Below are 20,566 nucleotides of genomic sequence, written 5' to 3'. Positions count from 1 at the left end.
TGAGTCCTACAGGATAAGCTCAAACATCAGCCAAGCATACACGGTGCTGTGGCGTCTGGTCTTGCCTCTCCGCCCCTCCGGCCTCATTGCCTGGGGCTCCCCGCTCGCTGTCCTCCTCCTTCCAGTCCCTTTGAGCTTCCTCTGTGTCCATGAACTCACTCTGCTCCTTTGAATATGAGTGTCCCTGCCCCAACCTTGCAATCTCCTACTTGCCCTTAAGAAAAAACAAATGCAAATTCTACAGGCTCCAAAAAGGATTCTCCCCAATTTTCATGCACTTTCCACCAGCATGGGGAATAATTTGTGATCCCACTTATTTTATTCCAATTGTTTTCTCTGCTTTCACTAGACTCCAGGCTTTTGGGGGCAGGAATTGAGTCTTGATCACTCTGTATCCCCAGCACAGCAGTTGGCGCCCAGCAAGTGTCCCAGAGCGATGTGCTGAAATGAGTAACTCTGAGGTTCTGAATGGATTCTGGGTGCCACAGCTCTTTTAAAAGGGATCGTCAAAGGCTGTAAGCTGTGACTGAAGGTCACTTGCCGATGCAGCTGGAGTTTGGGAAACAAGGGTCAGGCTGGGAGGGGAGCCCTTGCCTGGAAGACAAGACAGAGAGACCCCCAGGTAAGAATGCTTTACCTGATTGGGGCCGTGGAGTTCTCCAGTTTCCACCAGGCCTTAGGGGGGTTTAGGTAGCGGCACCACAGCTCCCAGTCAAAGCCCTGAGCGGCCAGCGGGTACTCTTCTATCTCAAAGTTGTCGTATTTGATGTTGTCAAAGGATGGCGAGATGATCCGTTTCCGGTTCTCCTTAATGCGGGTGAGCACGGGTTCAGCCCTGGGCAGGGGAGAGGGAGAGAGGGGAAACTGGCACCTTCTAAAGCTCCTTCCCCCACAGAAGAAGGAAGGAACTCCTGGCCGTCTCCTCCAGGGGAGAGCTGCTCTGCCTCCTGGGAAAGAGTCCCTATTCCATCTCCCACCCCCATGCTTCCGGGCTAGCAAGAGGCCTGACCCCTCCTTCAGCATGTCCCAGGCTGAGCTGACAGATTCTTAGTGCCTCAGATCCTGGTGTCTGCTTGATTTCCTTTTTTCCATTAGAAAAAAAAGAAATCAAGACTTAAGAAAGACGAAAGGAGCAGATCTGAGGTTCCATGGGAAGCTTTCAACTTGGGCTTTGATTTTGCTAAAATGCAGTGCATCAACCAGGAGGAAAAGGCAGATGAGGACGGCAGAGACACGGAGGTGAGAACAAACCTACTTCCACCCGTTGTGTGATGCTGCTTCGGTCCTTCCAGACATGCCACCCGCACCCCACGCGTCCCCACTGCCCAAGGAGAGGTGGGGGGGTCGGGCTTCCACGGAGCCTGGAACCCCTAGGGGCACGAGGCGAGTAAAATGTTTGCAGACAGGAATGATAAGCGTCTCATTAAAAATGCATTTGTTGCACAATTGTTTATCCAAATCAGCTTGAAATAGCAAGTGTCCCTCTCCTCTTCTGGCCATAAATCCAGTGAAAATGCTTTTTAAATCGTCACAAATGGCAAGCAGTGACTTCAGCTATAAAAAGTGGCTGCATTACAGCCTTAATTCGGGCCTGCTATGGAAAAGTATGCCTCCACCCAGTCCTGCTGTGTGCGTGCCCGCTGCCCCTTCCTGCTAAAGGGCCCACCTCACCCCACTCCAGGGAGGCAGAGGGTGGCACCTGGAGTCTAGGGTGGGGGACAGCAGACCCCAGTACCATCATGCATAGTGGTTAGGGTGGTACACTCGGCCATCCCCAGCACCTGGGACCCCCTAAGCCCAGGCTCTCTGCAAAGCCACACACAGTGGGCCATAGAACGCCCTCCAGCCTGCAGGGATGCTGGCGTCAGGTGCCCTGTCCCTGCTTGGCTGAAGTCACTGAGGCCTTGCCCCACCCAGCACCTGAGCAGCCCTGGACAGAGAAAGAAAGATTTTCTAGACCTAGTTTTACCAGTAGAAAGAATCTGAGGTGCTGTGCTACCTCTGGCCTGGCATCTGGGGGAGCCCAGGGCACCTGTGACAACGTCAAGTCACCCTGGCTCCCTTTGCCCCCTCGGTTCTGTTCCTGTATTGGGGGTTGGGCTTCTGCCTTGTGTCTGGTCCAGCTCTCCATTTCCCAGGGGTCACAGCCTGGTCCTTAGCTGGGCTGGAACTCTCGCTTTGCCCTTAGCATTTACCCCTCTCTCCCATCACATTTCCTAGAGGACCACACCAGCGTGAGTCACACCTGATGCCACCAACACTTGAGACACTGTGTGTTGACCTGTTGATCCCTGACCCTCCCCTACCTTGAAGGGCCAGCCCTGTGGCCTGGTCACCCGTACACCCAGATCTCTCCTCTCCCCCATCATGACTGCGATCTCAGCAGGCTTTGCACCCATTTGAGCCACAGCCCCTGGAACACATTGGGACCCATCCTCCTCAGCTCCCGATGGGCACTTACCAGCCCACGTTGAACTCCACATGGGCATCAAAGAGTGCCACTACGGGGGCAGTGGCGGCCCTCCAACCACTAACCCTGGAGCGGATAAGGCCTTCCTGCTTGCTGTGCCGCACGACCTTGATGAAGCCTGGCTTCTGGCCGTTAACCTTGTCCACATACTCTGACAGCTTCTCCTTCAGCTCCTCTGTGAGGGAGAAAATGCACCGTTAGCACACTGAGGGCTGGGGCAATCAACACATTCACGCTTTCAGGGTGAGCTGACCCCCAGAGACAGGCAAGAGGAGCCAGTCCCTGCCCCAGGTCTTCCTTGGCATTTCCCAGCTCAGCTTTGAAGGGAAAAATAGAGGCAAAGGACCTGAACCAAGATGGCGGAGTAGAAGGACGTGCTCTCGCTCCCTCTTGCGAGAACACCAGAATCACAGCTAGCTGCTGGACAGTCATCGACAGGAGGACACTGGAACTCACCAGAAAAGACACCCCACATCCAAGACAAAGGAGAAGCCACAATGAGACGGCAGGAGGGGCGCAATCACAGTAAAATCAAATCCCGTAACTGTTGGGTGGGTGACTCAGACTGGAGAACACTTATACCACAGAAGTCCACCCACTGGAGTGAAGGTTCTGAGCCCCACGACAGGCTTCCCGACCTGGGGGTCGGGCAATGGGAAGAGGAATTCCTAGAGAATCAGACTTTGAAGGCTAGTGGGATTTGATGCAGGACTTCAACAGGACTGGAGGAAACAGAGATTCCACTCTTGGAGGGCACACACAAACTAGTGTGAGCATTGGGACCTAGGGGAAGGAGCAGTGACCCCAGGGGAGACTGAACCAGACCTACTTGCTAGTGTTGGAGCGTCTCCTGCAGAGGCAGGGGGTGGCTGTGGCTCACCATGCAGACAAGGACACTGGCAGCAGAAGTTCTGGGAAGTACTCCATGGCATGAGCCCTCCCAGAGTCTGCCATGAGCCCCAACAAAGAGCCCGTAGGCTCCAGTGTTGGGCTGCCTCAGGCTAAACAACCAACAGGGAGGGAACCCAGCCCCACACATCAGCAGACAAGCGGATTAAAGTTTTACTGAGCTCTGCCCACCAGAGCAACAGTCAGCTCTACCCAACACCAGTCCCTCCCATCAGGAAACTTGCACAAGCCTCTTAGATAGCCTCATCCACCAGAGGGCAGACAGCAGAAGCAAGAAGAACTACAATCCTGCAGCCTGTGGAACAAGAACTACATTCACAGAAAGATAGACAAGATGAAAAGGCAGAGGGCTATGTACCAGATGAAGGAACAAGATAAAAACCCAGAAAAACAACTAAATGAAGTGGAGATAGGCAACCTTCCAGAAAAAGAATTCAGAATAATGATAGTGAAGATGATCCAGGACCTCGGAAAAAGAATGGAGGCAAAGATTGAGAAGATGCAAGAAATGTTTAACAAAGACCTAGAAGAATTAAGGAACAAACAAACAGAGATGAACAATACAATAACTGAAATGAAAACTACACTCAAAGGAATCAATAGCAGAATAACTGAGGCAGAAGAACGGATAAGTGACCTGGAAGACAGAATGGTGGAATTCACTGCTGCAGAACAGAATAAAGAAAAAAGAATGAAAAGAAATGAAGACAGCCTAAGAGACCTCTGGGACAACATTAAACGCAACAACATTCACATTATAGGGGTCCCAGAAGGAGAAGAGAGAGAGAGAGAGAGCACCTGAGAAAATATTTGAAGAGATTATAGTCGAAAACTTCCCTAACATGGGAAAGGAAATAGCCACCCAAGTCCAGGAAGTGCAGTGAGTCCCATACAGGATAAACCCAAGGAGAAACATGCCGAGACACATAGTAATCAAATTGGCAAAAATTAAAGACAGAGAAAAATTATTGAAAGCAGCAAGGGAAAGACAACAAATAACATACAAGGGAACTCCCATAAGGTTAACAGCTGATTTCTCAGCAGAAACTCTACAAGCCAGAAGGGAGTGGCATGATATACTTAAAGTGATGAAACGGAAGAAACTACAGCCAAGATTACTCTACCTGGCAAGGATCTCATTCAGATTCGATGGAGAAATCAAAAGCTTTACAGACAAGCAAAAGCTAAGAGAATTCAGCACCACCAAACCAGCTCTATAACAAATGCTAAAGGAACTTCTCTAAATGGGAAACACAAGAGAATAAAAGGACCTACAAAAACAAACCAAAAAACAATTAAGAAAATGGTCATAGGAACATACATAGCAATAATTACCTTAAACGTGGATGGATTAAATGCTCAAACCAAAAGACACAGGCTTGCTGAATGGATACAAAAACAAGACCCATATATATGCTGTCTAAAAGAGACCCACTTCAGACCTAGGGACACATACAGACTGAAAGCGAGGGGATGGAAAAAGATATTCCATGCAAATGGAAATCAGAAGAAAGCTGATACAAAATTAATGGACAGAAATCTCTTGCATTCCTATACACTAATGATGAAAAATCTGAAAGAGAAATTAAGGAAACACTCCCATTTACCATTGCAACAAAAAGAATAACATACCTAGGAATAAACCTACCTAGGGAGACAAAAGACCTGTATGCAGAAAACTATAAGACACTGATGAAAGAAATTAAAGATGATACCAACAGATGGAGAGATATACCATGTTCTTGGATTGGAAGAATCAATACTGTGAAAATGACTATACTACCCAAAGCAATCTACAGATTCAATGCAATCCCTATCAAATTACCAATGGCATTTTTTACGGAACTAGAACAAAAAACCTTAAAATTTCTGTGGAGACACAGAAGACCCCGAATAGCCACAGCAGTCGTGAGGGGAAAAAACAGAGCTGGAGGAATCAGACTCCTTGACTTCAGAGTATACTACAAAGCTACAGTAATCAAGACAATATGGTACTGGCACAAAAACAGAAAGATAGATCAATGGAACAAGATAGAAAGCCCAGAGGTAAACCCAAGCACCTATGGTCAACTAATCTATGACAAAGGAGGCAAGGATATACAATGGAAAAAGACAGTCTCTTCAATAAGTGGTGCTGGGAAAACTGGACAGCTACATGTAAAGGAATGAAATTAGAACACTCCCTAACACCATACACAAAAATAAACTCAAAATGGATTAGAGACCTAAATGTAAGACCAGACACTATAAAACTCTTAGAGGAAAACATTGGAAGGACACTCTTTGCCATAAATCACAGCAAGATCTTTTTTGATCCACCTCCTAGAGTAATGGAAATAAAAACAAAAATAAACAAATGGGACCTAATGAAACCTTAAAGCTTTTGCACAGCAAAGGAGACCATACACAAGACGAAAAGACAACCCTCAGAATGGGAGAAAATATTTGCAAACGAATCAGTGGACAAAGGATTAATCTCCAAAATATATAAACAGCTCATGCAGCTCAATATTAAAAAAGCAAACAACCCAATCCAAAAATGGGAAGAAGACCTAAATAGACATTTCTCCAAAGAAGACATACAGATGGCCAAGAGGCACATGAAAAGCTGCTCAACATCACTAATTATTAGAGAAATGCAAATCAAAACTACAATGAGGTATCACCTCACACCAGTTAGAATGGGCATCACCAGAAAATCTACAAACAACAAATGCTGGAGAGGGTGTGGAGCAAAGGGAACCCTCTTGCACTGTTGGTGGGAATGTAAGTTGATACAGCCACTACGGAGAACAGTACGGAGGTTCCTTAAAAAACTAAAAATAGAACTACCATATGACCCAGCAATCCCACTACTGGGCATATACCCAGAGAAAACCATAATTCAGAAAGACACATGCACCCCAATGTTCACTGAAGCACTATTTACAATAGCCAGGTCATGGAAGCAACCTAAATGTCCATCGATAAAGAAGATGTGGTACATACATATAATGGAATATTACTCAGCCATAAAAAGGAACGAAAGCGGGTCATTCGTTGAGATGTGGATGGATCTAGAGACTGTCATACAGAGTGAAGTAAGTCAGAAAGAGAAAAACAAATATCATATATTAACACATATATGTGGAACCTAGAAAAATGGTACAGATGAACCAGTTTGCAGGGCAGAAATTGAGACACAGATGTAGAGAACAAACGTATGGACACCAAGGGGGGAAGCGGCAGTGGGTGGGGATGGTGGTGTGATGAATTGGGCGATTGGGATTGACATGTATACACTGATGTGTATAAAATGGATGACTAATAAGGAAGGACCTGCTGTATAAAAAAATAAATAAAATAAAATTCAAAAAAACCCAAAAAACAAAATCATAGCTGAGAACTTTCTAGATGTAAACAAAAAAAAATAGAGGCAAAAACAGTATTTATTGAGTCCCGCAACACAAAGAGGGTCACGTGCCTCACACACAGTTAGAATGGGCATTTAATCTTCACAACAAGCCCCTGGGAAAATGCAGCTCAGAAGGGTTGAGCAATGTGTCCAATGCCATGCAGCCTGTGAGTGCGAGTTCAGTTCAAGCCAGGTCTAATGAGCTCAAAAGCCCCTTTCTTCTCATCTATTCAGGGACTTCCTTCTTCCTCAGTGCTCTCCACCAGTCCTCCCCTAACCCCCTGAGAAAGCTCCATCTGCAAAGACCATAGCCCAGGACCCACTCCTCGCCTGGACATCCACCTTTCCAGGAAACGGATGACCAAGAGCTGTGTCTATGAAAGTGGCTGGCATTGGTTTGCTGCTGGCTGTCTCTGGGCCTGGCTAAGCATCTGATTCCCCTGCCTCTTCATAACTGTACACGGGGCCTGCAGCAGCAGAACAGGGCCTGAGCAGCCACATTCATTGTGTTTTCCTTAGCAGCTCAGGCAACACCCGATGTGCCCCGCTCCTCCCCAGATGATGGCCTGAGTGGGCCACATTCACCCACCTCCAACCACAGCACCTCCCCAGGACTTAATTTCCAATCGCCCCTCCCCCCATCTTCCCCCCCCCAGCCTGCCCACTCCCAGGCCCTGGGACAGACCCACCTGGGCTGAGCCCTGCGTGTCCCTTGGTTGCCCAGTCTGGGGCCTTGCCAGACAGGCAGCCCACTAGGAGTGAGAAAAGGGCATGAGGCAGCTGGCACAGTTCCTGGCACATGGTAGGTGCACCTCATGGCAGGAGCACAGTGTAGGAGAAAGAGGACAGCTTTCGGAGTCAACAACACTGCATTTTGGACTTCCCTGGTGGTGCAGTGGTTAAGAATCTGCCTGCCAACACAGGGGACATGGGTTCGAGCCCTGGTCCGGGAAGATCCCACATGCCGCAGAGCAACTATGCCCGTGCGCCACAACACCTGAGTCTGCGCTCTAGAGCCCGCGAGCCACAACTACAGAGCCTGCATGCCACAACTACTGAAGCCCGTGTTCCTAGAGCCCGTGCTCTGCAACAAGAGAAGCCACCGTAATGAGAACCCTGCACAGCACAACGAAGAGTAGCTCCCGATCGCCGCAACTAGAGAAAGCCCACGTGCAGCAACGAAGACCCAATGCAGCCAAAAATAAATAAATTTATACAAAAAAAAAAACCACCACAAACACTGCATTTTAATTCTGCTTTCCATGTATTATCATTGTGACCTGTTACTAAACCAGTTCTTGATGTCCATGGGGATGTTCAGATGCAGTGAATGTATTTTGCACGTGGGAAGGACACGAATTGGGGGGGATCGGAGGGTGGACTGTTATGGATTGAATTGTTTCCCCACAAAGGATATGCTGAATTCTAATAACCCCTAGACCTCAGAATACAACCTTATTTGGAAACAGAATCTTTACAGATTTAACCAAGTTAAGATAGGTCATTAGGTCCTAATCTAACATGATTGGTGTTCTTATAAAAGGGGGAGATTTGGACACAGAGACAGACATACACAGAAGGAAGACAGTGTGGAGAGACACAAAGAGAAGATGGCCATCTAGCAGCCAAGCCACATCTGAGGGTACCAGTAGCTGGGAGGGGGCCTGGAGCAGATCCCTCCCTACCACCTTTAGAGGGAGCACCTTGATTTTGGACTTCTAGCCTCCAGGACTGTGAGGCAATAAATTTATGCTAAGTCACCCAGTCTGTGGTACTTTGTACTTTGCAGCCCTAGGAAACTGACATGGTTGTTATGAGGATGAAATGGGATTGACATGTGTGAAAAGTGCATAGCACTTTCTCTCCTTTTTGTAGTTTCTACCATACTGGGAGTTGTAAGAGATGGGGGAGCTGACCGTCCCTAGAAATTGGGGGATCCATCTCTGGCTGACAAGGCCCTCTTCATAGGCTCTGGTCCAGGACCACCTCTTCCTGCTCTGCCCTACCACTAGGTCCAAAGTGTGCAAGAAGCAAGGTCACAGGGGCCAGGAGACACAAATGTGTGCAATGGCCTCACGCCCAGGGAAGGCAATGGAGCGTGGAGCCGGAGTTGGTGCGCCTTCCTACAGATATTGATTTCAAGCCTTTTACCACATGATGCTGGCCAAACAAATAAGTCTGGATGGTGGGTAAGCTGTGGTCCCTAGGCTGCTTTGTGCACCACTGCCTGAGTTAATCATCAAGGAGATGAGGAGGCTGTGAATCCGAGGGAAACATGCTGACAGGGAGGAAGGAAACTTTTGTGCTGGACAGCTACTACCTCGCTCTGTGACCTCGGGCAAGTTCCTGTAAATCCCAAGACCTCAGAGTTAGACAGGATTTGAAAGTTCATTTTGAACCAATTACCCATCTAAGGTTTGAATGTCCTCTGTGTATCCCGATGAGTGATCATCCAGCCCCTGCGATGACAGAGAACTCTGTGCAATCTATTCCAGCTATTAGATGTTCGTTTTTCTTTTACCCTCCAAGTGCCACAGTCCCTCAACCTTCCACTCATTGGTCCAAGACTTATTTGGGGGCCATAGAACGCAGATCAAGTCCCTTTTCCACTTGGCAACGCTTTAGAGCTGAAGACCATCCTTAAGGCCTTGCTGAGAATTTCTCTAGGTCAAATGTCTTCAGTTCCTCCTTGTATTTCCTCATTACCTAGTGAGTTCAAGTTCTTTATCGTGTTGCACTTCTCCCTAAATATGTTAGTTTTTCTCTAACACTTTTAAATTATGAAGCTAGAAATTGGCCTGGTTTTTTTTTTTGGAGTAAATTGAGCTATATAGAATAGAGGGAACTAATCACCTCCCTTAATCTAGCATCCATACACCCATCAATATCTTAATAGCTTAAGGTCACATTAACTCTGCCTACTTTTGACACAAATTGACCTTACTAGACACACACACTTAACAGGTTCTTTTCACATGGTGCTGCTAAGTCAGGCCTCCTCCATCCCATCTCTTCACGGATGCTTGTGTGTGTGCGTGCATGTACTCCTGTGCTCTGAGCCAAAACAGGATCTTTCATTTACTCCCCTTAAATCCAATCTTTTTAAAGATTTACAATGTTTCTCTAAAGTAAAAATGCTTTTCCCCTGATTCTGTTATCCAGTGTCTTTGTTATATAGCCCTTCAGCTTTCAGCTTCTGCAGAAGTGGTGTGCACATGCCTTTTGCTGTCATTCAATTCACCCTTTTAAATAGCGTGACCCTTGTCTGAAGCTAGGTTCAGTGCGGGCTGTCAGGCGTTCTCATCCAGCTTGGAGAAAATTCAGCTGACTTTTGGGTCACCACCAACACGCAGTGCATCTCACTGTAGCCAATAAGAAAACGACCTCATGCTCTCCTGTTGGCGCCCCTGACTGGGGAGGCCTGGGGATGCCGCTGTCTCACACGTGGCAGGAAGCTGGCAGTACAGTGGTGTAGCTCGGCGTACCCCATGCTCACAAGGTCTTCAAGTGTGGTTGCCAGGAGGAAATGCTTACTGTTTCGTCACTTCAAAGGTCCACTCTTCACATACCCTTTTTGAAATTTTAAGGAGAGCTCATAAAGCCTGATATTTGGGCTTCTGACGGTGGCCGTTAAGTGGTGAGTGCATAGAACTTGGAATGAGAACTGGGCTAGTACCAAATGACCCCCCTCCCTGCCCCCGGGGAGGACAGACCTGTTCCCTGGTCTCCTTCCCCATCCCCCAGGTGAGAATCGCTGCCCATGGGGACCACTGCTACTGAGGTGTTGATGGGACAGGGCTGTGGGTAATTGCCACCAAATGATCTCCCAGGAATCCCACCTCAATGAGTTCACATCCTGGGTGGCTGCTTTGCACACTGAATCTCAGCTGACCCTGGGACAACAGGATGCAGCTAGAGGGACCCTGTGCAAATTCCAGGCCTAGGCTTTAGAAGCCCTCGCAGCTTCTGCTTTCGCTCTCTTGCTACCCTAAGTGAGGAAGCTGGAGCCAGCCTCCTAGAGGATGAGTGGTCCAGGGAGTCCCCAGTCCTTTAGGCTACCCACTGAGGCCCTACACATGTGAGTGAGGCCATCTTGGATCCTTCAACCACCAGTAGATTGCAAACATATGAATGATATCCTAGCTGACATCGCAGCACAGAGACAAGCCGCCCTCACTGCAGAGGCAGCCAGTGAGCCAGTGAATGGGTGCTGTTTTAAGCCATGAGTCTCTGGGGTGGTTTGCTATACGCAAAGACTAACCGAACAGGATCTATTGTTCTGGAACGGTGCTGGGGTTAAAACAAGATTGTGAACTCCTGACGCGCAGGAAGTGAAATCAGATGCGGAAGAGCCAGCTTAGAAGGTGGTAGCGAGAGATGAAAAGGCTTTGCTTCTCGTAGGAGCTGCCTGCCCCCTTGTACCTCTGAGCTCTGTTAATAGTGAACTAGAATAAAGTTTTCTGGTGGATCAGCCAGGAAAAAAAATTCTGTTCTCAGCCAGCTGCATCCCAAATATTAGCTACTGGTTAGAAGAGAGGGATTCACTTAGACTTCACCAAACAACTGCTATTAAAAAAATTTTTTTAAGGCCTGAAATACCCTGGATAACACTGGCTCAGTCTTTGCAAAGTCCATTTACTTAATTAGATTTTCATGTTTTCCTTTAACTTTTGCCAGTTGCCAAAGCAAGAAAGAACTATATCAAAAGGACTTCTCCGTTTGCTGGAAAAACATTGTGTAAGATATTTCCTATTGCATAGTATATATATGATAAATACCTCTCAGAACTTAGCTCAAGAAAAACGTATAAAGAACTTGTGGTTTTCTTTATACCTAAACACAAACACATAACCTGTCATATTTACCTTTTTGCCAAGGCTGCCAGGAAGCTCAGAGACCAATATAATGACTAACGACAGGGTTCTATCAGCAATTTTGCTTGTCTACTTTTGCTAAAGCTTTGATTTTCAAGCTCTAGTCTAAAAGCTGCATTGTCTTTTACCTTTTTTTCCCCCCTTTGGTAGCTACATTAAACTGTTTTTTGAAATATCTACAACTTTTAATAAAGTGTCTTGGTAAGAGCTGGACAAGAGTATAATTGTGGAAAGAAGGGGAAGGCTGTATTTCATGTTTGTTTTAATGTGTTGGGGAAAGTGGAGGTAGGGGTTCTGTCCTCTGTGACTTTGTCAGATTTAGAATCAATGGCAGAGCTGTAACTAGCCAATGTTGACAGAGAAATACAATTTGCACCCTGCATGGGACCAGGTGTCATCCTGCTTATGTTGCTCCTCCAGTCGTCTCCTGCTGCCCACAGATCCCTGCTCTGCTGACATCTGAACGACCTCTGTAAATCGGGGCTCCCGGAAGCCATGCTGATGAAATACCATTCTTCTCTTAGGAGGTCACAGCCCACTCCCCACCATCGCCAGGTGGTGCCTCCCCTCAGAGCCAGCTAAGTGCAGGCTGCTATTCTCCCCCTTCAGACTTAGACGCCAAGTAAAAATGCAAAATTCACCAGCCTGGTCAAACAGAGCCCTTTCTTCCCTCCCTATATGTGCCCCTTGTACCCCTCCCATAAAAAGCAATGCGCTCTGTGGGGTTACCCTAAAAGAAACATAATGCAGGCTGAGCAGAAGTCTGGTAACAATGGCTGTTCATCTGATTTAAACACCTAATGAGATCCTCTTTATCTCTTGCATAAAGGAAAAAAAAAAAGGATCAGGAAACTGACAGCCGATGGGGCTTCATTCTTTGGAAAGTGACTGCACAGGCATCCTTGTAAAACAGCCTGCTCAGCTGTGTCATGGAGAACCAGGTCCAGTCCCTCATCCTCTCAGTGATCGGATGATCATTTCCCATGTCTGCTCTAGGTTTGGGGGGAGTAGGAATGAAGGGAGAGGCCACCCATTCATTCGTTCAACAAACATTGAGCACGCACTCTGTACCAGGTACTGATCTAGCTGCTGTGCCTGTAGCTGTGAACAGGACAGGACTTATGGAGCTTTCCTACTACTGGATGTTTAAACGGCATGTGATGTACCCCACACAGAAAGGGGACTGGGTAGAGATGGGGGGAGAGAGAGCGAAACAAAGGGAGAGGGAGGGAAGGAGGAGGAAAAGGATGCAGGGAGACAGAATGGGGAACAGGGGCAAGAGAGGGGGAGTTTGTTTGTTTGTTTGTTTGTTTTGCGGTACGCAGGCCTCTCATTGTTGTGGCCTCTCCCGTTGCGGAGCACAGGCTCTGGACGCGCAGGCTCAGTGGCCATGGCTCATGGGCCCAGCCGCTCCGCGGCATGTGGGATCTTCCCGGACCAGGGCACGAACCCGTGTCCCCTGCATCGGCAGGTGGACTCTCAACCACTGCGCCACCAGGGAAGCCCGAGGGGGAGATTTTTGAAAAAGAATCTCAGGCACTGACTCAGTGCTCCCTGACACTGAGGGCTCGTAAATGACTGGGCCTCCTGGGCCTGAGAAGCAGTGCTTGGTGCAGTTGGTGGGAAGACAGAGGGGCACGAGCCGAAGTTAGAAGCTAGAAGACCTACATTCTGTTACTTTCCTAGCCCAGTGGTTCTCAACTGGGGGCGATTTTGCCACATTCTCATCCCTTGAGGGGATATCTGGCAATATCTGGAGACAGTTTTGATTGTCACAACTGGCACGGTGCTCCTGGGCATGTCTGCTGCTAAACATCCTACAATGCACAGCACAGACCGCCATGATCAAAAGTTATCCAGTTAAAAGTGTCAGCAGCGCCAAGAAACCCTGCAGAGCTCTTAGTTAATGGAGGTCCCATTCTGGAAATCTGAGCACGTATGAGCTTTCAAACTGGCAGCTCTGGGGCTACATCTACTCAGAGACATATTTCTTTGGCTTGCAAGGCAATCCTGCTTGAAAACAGCTGGCTGGAGCTGAGTAGGGGTTGCCCCTATAAAAAGATTCTGTAATAGGTATAAACTCCCTGTGAGATTCTGAGGGGCAGCCAAGCTTGGTAACAACTGAAATAAATGAAGATCAGCTTTGTAACAGGTGGGAAAGGAGTCTCCTCTAGAATTATGTGTGGTTTCAGCCCATAATAGAGACTCTGAAAAAGGCTCCCCCACTACCTGGCCAGATAGTTTTTCTCTTCATTCTCCCAAACCCATGGGCTCCATCTTGCTGCCCTCCATTGGAAGCCTTCACTTAGCACTTGGTTTCTCTACGTGGCCATCTTTGGTTTGGACTGTCCCTTGTAGGTCCCCAGCTGTTCCCTGCACAAGGCACTGCCTTTTGTCCCCTCTCCCCACCCCCCCATTTTCAGCCCTCCAGCTCTGCCTCTAGCTCAATGCTGTCCCCCAAAGCCCAGCCTGCATTAGAGTTGCCACCCCCTTCCTCCAGTTGCCTGGGAGGAGAGGGTAAACACCCCCACTGAGAAGTGCTGATAATTGCTAGTCGCCAATGGTGCTAATTTGAAGATTAAAAGCACAGCACATTTCTGTTTATTCCTCTAAGCATGAATAGTAGCTGGTCTTCCTCAGATCAGAAGATTAACTGGCTTTCCTCTAAAGCCACTTAGGGCCCCTGAAACACAAATGATGTGTCAACACACTTTAAAAGAGAGATTATTCATTAGGATGTAATGGTTGTCAAAACTAGCTGATCATCCACTCACCTGGGGATCAAAAAAATAAAACAGAGATGCCAGCCCACACCCACCGCCCTCCTAAAGAATCTGGAGGGCGACTGTGGACTCAGTTTGTCCTACTGATGAATGATGGTGAGCTGGGTTTGGACAGCTGTGACCCCAGAAGTATAGACCAGCCTGAGACCCCAGCCCAGGGGCAGCCTTGTTTTGTGGATTGCTCTTTCTTTAAGATCACTCCAGACAAGCTTTCAAACCCTGGGGAGTTTATAAATGCCTTCCAACCAGCTCCTTCTTCTGTCCCATATACTTAACAGTTGCACTTCTGGCCAGCCCCTTTTAATAGCTGCACTTCTTCAAAGTCAATTCATACTGAAGTAGATCTGGAATGAACCTAAACAGTTCTCCTTACTCAGGACTTGGAGAAAGGCTCCACCTAGGAGCTGCACAGATGGCATATACAGTACGGCTACAGGGTCCAGGCGGAGTGTCTTCCTGGGAAGACGCAATCTTCCTGGGAATTTCCAAGCATTAATTCAGCCATTCCAAGCTCCAGAATTATCACCTAATAGACCCAGCCATTTGTTTCTGGGACTACTCTTTTGTGTCATAGCCAGCCGTTAGTGACCACCAAAACCCACATGAAATATGCACTCTTCATTTAGTGGGGTCTCCAAAGCCAGGCTCTCAGCATCCACTAACACCTTCTTATCTGCTCCCAAATGACTTATTTTCCCAAAGACCCTATAACCTGCAGCGAAATGGTCAGAACTGGTTTCTAAAGACGATTGTGGCAAATGATGTAAAAATGGTCCCTTGGACAGTCAGGGATGTGTGTTGGGTGCTAATCAATGTTTAACATTCTCTCTCTCTCTCTCTCTCTCTCTCTCAACAAACAGAAACCTGATTTGTAACATTTGCCAATGTCTACAGTGTTAATGCCCTCCTACCATAGCTGATTTCAGGCTACTAACCTGATGCCGCTGACTTCAAGTTGGGAAGAGATGTGCAGAGTTGGGAAACGACGTGCATGATCAGCTGGCAACAGTCCAGGTCAGTCCCAGCACACTGGCTCTAGTAGCCAAGGCAGAAAGGCTGTGGTTCTGTGGGTGCTTCCCTTCACTTATCATATAATGGGCACTGTGCTCAGTGCCTTACATCTGTCCATCCCATTCTTTATTCATTCATTCAGCAATTGTATATTAAGCACACATGAAGTACCGTACATTGTTCTAGATTCTCATCATACTGAAATCTCACCACCACCCTACAAACAATGACATTTATAGCTAATGGGGATTTATTTGGTGCTTACCGTGTTCCAGGTACTGTTCCAAACCGGGTTTATATGTGACTCATTCAATCCTCTCAACAACCATACTACTACTCAAGGTAGGCAGTATTATTATCCCCACTCCATAGATTAGGAAACCACAGCACAGAGGTGGAAGAATTCGGTCAGTTTCACAGAGCTAGAAGGGGTAGGGCTGGGATGCAAACCCAGGCACCCTGGTTTGAGTCCATGCCCTTAATCCCACATATTATTATCTCCAAACGACAAAGGAGAAAACTCGAGGATCAGACTTGAACTGACACGCCCAAAATGACACAGACGGTAAGGAATGAGCAGGGATTCAAACTCAGATCTGCCTGATTCTAAAGACTTTGCTATTTGTCACTCTGCCCCACAGCCTGCCAAAGGAGCTACATGTCCCAGGCTTCAACAGCATCCTATGATCACAGATTCATTTATGGAGGAAAATGTCCTCTTTTTACAACTATGTAGGCTTAGAACCCAAGGGAAGGAATTAGACTGACAAACGCAGCTTCCTTTTAATGGGAGGGCCAATAGAGTATTTACACACAAAATCCAATTTCTCTGGGATACAAATCCTGGAGCAAGCAAGATCAATAAATGAGGGAGGAGGGCCTAAGTCTGGGTGCTTGCTACCTACCTTTGGATTCACAGTGCAATCATGCCCAGGGAATCCAATGTGGCGCCGAGGACATAAGGTTGCCTGAATCCATCTTCAGCTCCAGGCAGCAACTTCCGAATGCTCATGCCCTCTTTGCTCCTGACACACCCAGACTTGTCCAAATCAGCACAGCCAGGAAGAGAACCCAGCTCTTCTTCCCCCAGGGCCAGAGTGCCAGGCCCTCTATTCTACCCCGCTCTCTATTTATCCACCGTGAGTGATTCAGCAAATGAAAATGAGAAAAATAGACTAGTTGTCTTCATGGACTAAATGACCTTGGAAAGGGGCCAGCTTGCCTTTGCACTCCCTGGGGCCATGTGAGGAGGAAACCCCTGTAAAGTAAAGGTGGGAAGCAGCCCAGAGGCTGTGAAATTGCTTGAAGGGTATAAAATACTCCTGCTGCTCTGATGGTTTTCAGCAGGAATCCCAAGGCTTATTAAAAATGCCATGAGGAGTGATTAATGCCAGGTGTCCAGGCATTATAGACACTGCTCCAGCCCAGCTGCTCCAGCTCAGGAGTACTAGGTAGGTAAGCTCTCTGTGAGCTTCTAGGGAGGACGTGACCAAGAACTCAAAGCCTTGGAAATGCTGGACTCCAGACTTTAACCACAGGTTAAATCTAAGCTAAGAACAGGCTCTCTTGGTGTCCCATAAGGCAAAGGTGATCCCAGGAAGGCCAGGCCTATGTGCCGGCACTGGGGAAGGACAGCTGCCATTAGCAGTTAAGTCACAGGCCAACCAGAATTTTGGTGCTAACTTCTAACTTATTCTGTGCAAGACTTGGAGAGGTTAAGAGTGTTGCCTAGCTCAGAAAACTCATGATCAAAGTCTCATGAAGGAGAGCCCAAGACCTGATGGTTATGAGTCCAAGATTCTGGCATCTCTAGAGTCTGTGATTCTCAGATGCTAACGCCCATGATCCTGAGATCCTAGGAATCTAAGCTTCTGTAAATGCTTACAGTAACAGCTCTCCTATCCTCACCCCCCACTCTGCATCTCTGCCATTGTGTTGGCATACAGGGTCCCTTGCTTCTCAGCCTCCTCTGCCAGACTGTGCACAAGTCATGTTCCCAAACACGCCAAGCTCAGTGGTGCCACAGTGCCTTTGCACTAACTACTCCCGCTGCTTGGAACAGTCTTTCTGCCTCATCTGACCCAGCTCGGTTTCTTTAGAAAGCCTTCCCTCCCCTGCCTGTAGCTCTCCAACTGGAAGGAAAGCCTAGGGGAAAGGAGGGGATTTTTTTCTCCTTGGAAAACAGACACAGGGTGCTAGAAACACTGGTGTGCTCCAGGCAACCAGTGAGGACTGACATCAGGCTTTAAGGTCCAAGTCCTGCTGGTGCAGCCCTGAGCACCCTCCAGGGGAAGAGCAAAGGCTCCTCCAGGCTGTAAGTCAGCTCTGTGCTTGTGCAAATCACTGCTGCTCAGGCTGTGTGACCGGCAGCCTCAGCCTGGCTGATTCACGACTCAGGAGACCCAGCGGGCTTCGCACACATATTTACACCCCAGCCCGCTGTCGGTGCCTGTCAGATCAGGCGGTTTGATGCTCTTTTCCTCAGCTCCAGAACACCTTCAGGCAATCTATTCTCAAAGGGAAGGATCCCGTGAAGGGGTGGGTGACAAGGCAGAACCCAAGAGCTCTGCCCTTAGCCTTTAAGTTCTTATTTCTTTATTGAAAGAGCAGGGGCTCAGAGGAGAGGCAGACCTCAATTTAATCCCTAGCGTGGCCGTTTATCAGCTGTGTGACTTTGGGCATGTGACTTAACCTCTCTGAGCCTCAGTTTCCTCATCTTTGAGATGGGAATAATGTTATCTACCTCTCTGGTTGCTGTAGGGTTCTGTGAGGTAATGCCTGGCATGTTATAAATACTTAATAAGTGGTCCTATTATTTGCTCATTAGCTTGAACCCCTTTGTTCCCTTCCTCCCTTCAGAAGGAAGGGGGCTAGGCTGGGAGCAGAGACCTGCATCATTTGGGAAAGCCAGGCCTGCAGCAAATTGCCCTGGGACTTCCCCAGGCATAGGACACCGCTGTCCCCCTTTGGAGGCTACTCACCATCTGGCCACTCCATATTCAATCCCCAACTCCCTTCCTATCCTAACCTGTCATCCGTTTACTGGACAACCCCTTTTGGGGCAATTTCTATATGCAAGGGTTTATTTTTATTAAATCATTGAACCCTTATAAGAACTCTATTAGGTAAGGATTACTAGTAACTCATTTTATAGGTGGAAACTGAGGCACAAAGAAGTTAAGTAACTTGTCCAGTTCAAATACATGCATACCTCTGAGATATCATGGGTTTGGTTCCAGACCACTGCAACAAAGCACATACTGCAATAAAGTGAGTCACATGAATTTTTTTGGTTTCTCATGCACACAAGTTATGTTTACATTATACTGTAGTCCATTAAGTGTGCCATAGCATTATGTCTAAAAAATGTGTATGTTTTCATTAAAAAATACTTTATTGCTAAAAAAAAGGCTGTCACCTGTGCCTTCAGCAAGTCGTAATCTTTTTGCTGGTGAGGGTTTGAAATATTGCGAGATGGGGTCTTCCTCTTCCCTGTTGCCCCCAGAGAGTCCAGCACAGCCCGGAGGGTTGTTGGCTGGCTGCATAGTACCTGGAACAGAAGTCTTTGGACTAAGGTTTGGAGATTTTTCTGGAAAATACCCAGAAAAACACAGTGGTGCTTCTGTTAAGCCTACCTAGGAGTTAAAAAAATCACTCTTTGTCTGGAACCCACTTTCTGAAGTTTCCGCACAGTTGCTGACAGATGGTGGGCTCCTGGGCTCGCTGGTGTGTTTCATACACATCGTCCCAGTCAGTCCTATGCAGGCTCAACAGCACTGTGGTCATCGTTCACAGAAGGAAACCGAGGCTTAGCAACATGAAGATTCTTTCCTAAAGTCATTATAGCTTATGAATGGCAAGACCCAGACTCAATCCCAGGGGCAGGAGGCAGGTCAGAATCCAGGATTTGCCACATCCTGGATTGGCAGTGACTTTTCCTCAAAGTCACTGTTGACCTTCCTCAGAAACTTTGCCTGCTCAGTCCCCTCAAGGGTAAATGAAATAAGGCTGGGAAATGTGTCATCCTTTCCCCAGCAGCCCCCCTGCTGCTTCCTGGGGGTCAGAGAAAGTTGAGCAGACCACACTCCCTGCCCCCCCGACCCCGTCCCGACCACGGTGTCGGGAAATATTTTAGAGCCAACATTTCCCGGCTGTTGTACACATGCACCAGGCACTGTCTTCAGCCCTTCACCTGACTTGTCACACTAAGTCCTCATCCGGACCTGGGAGGAAGGAACTAGCACAATGCCCACTTCACCGCTGAGAAAGCGGATTCAACTTGCCCAACATCACATGCCTAGTGGTGAAGCCTGGACCCAAATCCCATCTTTCTGACTCAAGTCCAGGGCCAGTATCCAGTCCCCTAGAACACAAACCTTTCTTGGGGCAAAATAGACACAGTGAACTCTGGCTCAAGGGGTAGACGTCATGTTGCCTGAGTATTCACTCATTCACAGAGCATCCTCTGGGCCAGCTACTGCCTAGATGGTGGGTTAGCTCAGAGAGGAAACCCAGCTCCCTTCCCTCAAGGACTCACAGACTATTAGTGGAGACCCGCAATACATAGATACATACACGGATTTATTCTGTGATGTCAGGCAGTGAGTTTGTGTATGTGAAAAAAGCAAGCACAGTGAGGGGCAAACAGTGATGGGAGAGGGGACCTGGCAACTGTGATCTCCAGGCAGGGGTAATATTAACCACGGAGGGGCAGTGATGTCATCTGTCCAGTATGAAGGAGGAAGCTGCGGGCATTTGGGAAGCCAGAGACACAGTTGTGGATCTCGGGGGAAAACCCAGCAAAGGTTAGGCCTGTGGGTTGGTCTCAGCAAGGGGTTTCAGGGAAAGGCCCCGGGCTGAGAAGTGGAGTGAGGTGTTTGTTCAGCCTGGGACGGCACGACCATACAAACAGAGCAGGCAGCCCCCTAGAAGGTAGGACTGCCCCCCACCCATCCCTCCCAGGAAGATTGGTCCTTTCAGCCAGGGAATGCCTGGCCTCAGTCATGAAACTGAGCAGCGATGGGGCCTGAGAAGGAAGAGTGCCAGCCCAGTGGTGCCCCCTCCTCTCTTGCCCCAGGCAAAGCCTTTTCCATCCATGCTTCAGGTGCTAGTGGGACTGGAAGAG

The 20,566-nt window shown here is 48.0% G+C and overlaps 1 protein-coding gene across 1 annotated transcript in view; it reads right to left on the bottom strand.

The window, feature by feature from the left end:
- Nucleotides 1–20,566, bottom strand: part of GALNT18 (polypeptide N-acetylgalactosaminyltransferase 18) — a 353,583-nt gene that overhangs the window by 110,443 nt on the left and 222,574 nt on the right. Inside the window, exons 4-5 of the mRNA XM_022555677.3 lie at nt 2,462–2,645; nt 638–835 (exon numbers count right to left, since the gene is read on the bottom strand). Of these exons, the coding sequence (XP_022411385.1) occupies nt 638–835; nt 2,462–2,645 (382 nt within the window). The remainder of the gene's footprint in view (nt 1–637; nt 836–2,461; nt 2,646–20,566) is intronic.

Source organism: Delphinapterus leucas, chromosome 7, assembly GCF_059928025.1.
Source record: "Delphinapterus leucas isolate spDelLeu-1000000601 "Yukka" chromosome 7, BTC_Dleu_Yukka2, whole genome shotgun sequence".
Lineage (NCBI taxonomy): Eukaryota > Metazoa > Chordata > Mammalia > Artiodactyla > Monodontidae > Delphinapterus > Delphinapterus leucas.
This window is presented reverse-complemented; position numbering and strand designations above follow the sequence as displayed.